Raw genomic sequence first — 4,340 nt, 5'->3', positions numbered from 1 at the left:
GGAATGCACACTGCGCTCTCAATACATTCAGTGTAACAGACAAACTGTTGAGGCCGGACAAATTTATAGCATTCAAATTTTAGTGATGTTTTTGGGCTTGTTCCTTTTTTCCAGCTAATGGTAAAAAGATCTCAAAACCAACCAAAAAAAGGCTTTGATTTACAAAAGCATTTTTCATGGTAAAGAGGAAGATCTTAAGAAGTAAGACCTACATGAAAAATATAAAATACCTTTGTTTCTATAATTTCTTCAGATTGTCTTTCTTTTCTTCTGTTCTTTGAATGTGGTAACTCTGAAATCTGGCTTTCCTGTGATGTATCATCTCTAACATCTCGGGTTCTTGCTTTAGTAGATTCCATTTCTGGTATAACCTCATTTCTATCTCCAAAGCTGAAAGCAATAAAAGCACACAAAAATATTATGTTAGGATATTTTAATAAAAAGGCTATTATTTTTTAGAGACAGACCAAGCTGAATAAAAAGATTTATGCAATTCTGCCATTAAATAACTATATGTGTTACAGAGAATCTGAGAAGCTTTAGTGGTATTTGCAGGATATTTAAAAGAACTTTTGTACTTTTGCAATGCTATTACAAGAAGGTGTTAAAATCCTATCTGAAGAGTCCAGACTAGACAGTTTTTTTAAAACAGAATTTACTATTATAAACCCTGTATGCAGAAGCTTTTTTTCCCCTGATCTTCTGTAACAATCTGTGTTGAGTTCAAAGACAAATACTGCTCCTTCATATGCTGCCAATGAGATATTAAAGCACAAAGACGTTTCTGGGAATCTGTATGAAGTAACAAACAATTACAATACAGCTAACTACAACAATTGACACAAAATTCTGAAGTGGCATTAAGAGCTTCATAACAGCTTTTTAAATTTACTACTTTCTTATGCAACAAGTTAAACAAAACAAAGATTCACTTTCTTTCTACTAAAAGGATGCCCAAAATTGAAACCATAAGCTTGCCTCCCACCCAGGTTCTGCACAAATGAAGTCCAAGCAACAGTCCTTTACCCACAAGAACCATCTTATTAAAAATACACACAAAATTCCAAGTGTACAGCAACACTACTTAGCAACATTACTAAGCAGCATTTTGAGAGAAATGTTAGGAGTCAGGACATGATGGTAGGTTACATGATGGTAAGCATGAATACATAAAGGTAATATGAAAACTTTAACCTATTTTTTATTTCACGTAAGCTTTCCATTTTAAACATTACCTGCATAAATTGGCATCACTTTCTGTCTCCATTATGGCATCCACTGGAAAACAGGACTCTGATCTCTCTTCCTCTGTAACAGCAGCCTCATGTTGTTTTCTTCCAATAACACTAACCAGTTCATCTCTACAGGTAGTATGACCATCATTGTCGGCATCACATACCACTTCTTTTTCTCCTACTGAATAAGAGTTAAATCAACTTGGATGTTCTGGGCAATGTCTTAGAATTCCAATTTTCTAATCCTAGCTACCAGGAAGGAAGAGTTAATTTAAGACAAAAAATCCTAGTAGAATATGCCTGAGTATTAAGATTTAAGACACCTGTCATCTGCTAAAACAAAGTTTAGATTTAGCATGAAAGCTGATTTTGAAAGGCATCATTCCACAACCTCCCAAGGCAGATCAGTGATATAAATCAGAACTTCTCATTTTTAAGTTCGTGATGTCTTTTTATAATATTTGTATTTCAACATTTGAAAGTGAGCATTTTTGGCTCTTACTTTTGTTAGAGGATTTCCTTTCTTCAGCAATTTTTGAAGCGATGGCCATTTCTTCTGGAAGATTCTCCATTTCCTGTTCAAGCTCATCTCTTCTCTTCTTCTTTCTCCTTTTTTTTGCTAACACTGGCTCTGATGCAGCCTGTTCTGTTGCCTGTTCAGAAATGCCCAAAGATTCCTCATTTTCTTTCTCAGCCGTCACAGCATCTGCTTCTGTTTCTGCATCAGAAATTCTGGCTTCCTGAAGATCATCTTGATCATTAGCAGCTTCTGTGCTGGCAGCTTTTGCTACTGAGACAGTATGGTCCCTGGTTAACAGACTGGTGGATATTAGGAACCATAAATTGCAAAGATATTTCCACTAGCAACATCTTGTGAATTCATACATCACTGACAATATACTGCCAGGCATATGAGCAGGACCATAAGAAGTCAGTCACTGACTTAACAGAAAAGCTTCAGCATAGATTAACTTCAACACTAAGTGCAAAACATGTTCTGTACATGGGAAAACACTTCACCAGGGTAAAGGCAATAAAGGATGTAAAGTCTTAGTAAATGTTCTTGTTCCTATACTTTTTAGCAGGTTACACAGTCACTTACTAGCATTGCGATTCCTGAAAAGAATTATCCTATTTATCTCTGCAGAAAGAGAGGATGATGGTTGCCAAAAGTATGCTACGAGAAAGTTACCTCTGATCAATAGATGTTAATCATTCTTATTTACATTAGAAAGTTATTTCCGGGGTTTAACAAGTCTCTAAAATTTTCTCCCTTCCCTTTTAACAATGCCTTGTCTTGATCTTGTATTTACGCAGAACATCAATCACCAAGAACTTCTCCCTGTCCTTTTTATTGTTCCTATATGACATTGTTCCCCTGTAATTAAGAAATCCAAAATGCAAGAGAAGCAGAAAAGCATACTCACATTGCTTTACACAAAGTAGATGTAACCTAACACTGAAGTCTACAAACAGAATTTCTATGCAGCTGTAAGTCGTAATAGGTGGGACATTTTAATCAAATCCAAAATCAAAGCTGTAGAAAAGCAGCAACTATGTAAATTTTAAGAATTAAACAGCGATATTGCTTTCTAGTCAGCATCTCCTTTAAAAAGGGGATATCACTTAGAAGAAAATGAGTGGAACAAACAAGTGAACAACCCACTAGAATTAGCAAGGAATTTATGAAATGTGTAACTGTTTCTAATTTAAGCCCATCTATGTGTGGCAGTATGGTCCCCTGGCCACTCAAAGCCCGCTCAAGACCTGAAGCAATTTCTCTCCCTCACACCCCCTGCTCCTGCTCCCTGGTCCAGAAACCAGCCCAGGGTAAATCAGGCAGACTGCGAAGGACGACAAAACAGAACGCTAAGATGACTCCTTAGTGTGCTGGCCCTGCTGTCCCAGCCTTGCAGTGCTCTCCCTATCACTTGGGAGATAGTCACCACCGGATAGCCTGGTACATGCGTACTTGGGTCACGATAACCCGGTACATCTGTACTTGAGTCGAGGCCAACTCAGGGGGTGTGATACGAAACATCAGAGATCAGCAGTTTCAGGGTCTGTGCAGCTGGCAGAAAATACCAGAATGTTTCAGCAGCCAAGGTGGGCCAGAGTGCAAAAATATCTGACAAAGGCTGATTATCTCAGACTCTGTAATTAGCGAACCTGAAGCAAGACCCTTCGAGCTCTCCTGGATGGCAGCGGGCTGGGTCCAGCCCCTCCCCTGAGCCGGGAGCCTCTCAGGTACGGACTGCATGGAAAGGCCAGGATGAAGTCAGGCTTCTTGAGACTCAACCACTGCCCGCTGAGATGGCCGGAGCATCGTGAGTATTTGATCTCAACCTCAGGAAAGGAATTTTAACTACAGGCTGGCCTCTTTTTTGAGAGAGGCCACTCATGAGTGTGGATGGGTGTATGTTTGTCTGTGCGTGTGTTTTGTGATTGTGTCCATGCAAATGCACGTCTCTCTCTCTACACACACACACGTATATATAAAAGATATCCTGCAGTAAGTTAATGTGAATCTTGTCATCATCAACTCTGTAACCAAGTTGCTATGTGATTGTAACACGTTTGACCAGGTCACCTTGTTAATTTTAAACTGGTTAGTGATTAAGCGCTACTACAAAACATACCCCTCATTATCAATAAATCTTAGATTGCTGCCTAATCACAACTGCAGCAATCTCCTGTGACACTGTGTCACTATGATACCTTTTACAGGTACTGAGGTAATAAGACACTATATGGTGATCAATAATAACTAAATATAATCTTTACCCTTTATTTTGAACAGACCAGAAAACTAAAATAGCTTTTATAAGGCTCCCTGAAAAGAATCACACCCTTCAGGCTTAAGGCATCAAACAATAATTAAAGCAGAAGCAGAAACCTTAAAAGAAGAGGGTTTTAAATGAAAAAAAAATTTAAAGTCACAGAACAGTTTGCCAGAAATATGGTTTTAGTGCAAGGATTCTACAAGTGAGTTTGCTAGCGACTAACAGAAATACTTATAAATTCTTAAGTTAGACTATTCCTTTTAGAATACCAGTGCTCTGGGCTGTGGAATGGCAGTAATCTCAGTGTGGTCTCACATTCCTG

At 38.4% G+C, this 4,340-nt stretch overlaps 1 protein-coding gene across 1 annotated transcript in view; it reads right to left on the bottom strand.

Moving 5' to 3' along the window:
• The window catches only part of BDP1 (B double prime 1, subunit of RNA polymerase III transcription initiation factor IIIB), a gene marked incomplete at its 5' end in the record, with an annotated part of 44,424 nt that overhangs the window by 33,251 nt on the left and 6,833 nt on the right, over window positions 1-4,340 (bottom strand). Inside the window, 3 exon segments of the mRNA XM_010140140.1 lie at window positions 231-390; window positions 1,236-1,413; window positions 1,738-2,022. Coding sequence (XP_010138442.1) covers window positions 231-390; window positions 1,236-1,413; window positions 1,738-2,022 — 623 coding nt within the window.

This window comes from Buceros rhinoceros, unplaced genomic scaffold, assembly GCF_000710305.1.
Source record: "Buceros rhinoceros silvestris isolate BGI_N320 unplaced genomic scaffold, ASM71030v1 scaffold8297, whole genome shotgun sequence".
Classification (NCBI taxonomy): domain Eukaryota; kingdom Metazoa; phylum Chordata; class Aves; order Bucerotiformes; family Bucerotidae; genus Buceros; species Buceros rhinoceros.
Note: the sequence above shows the minus strand (reverse complement) of the source record. Positions and strands in the feature narration are given on the sequence as shown.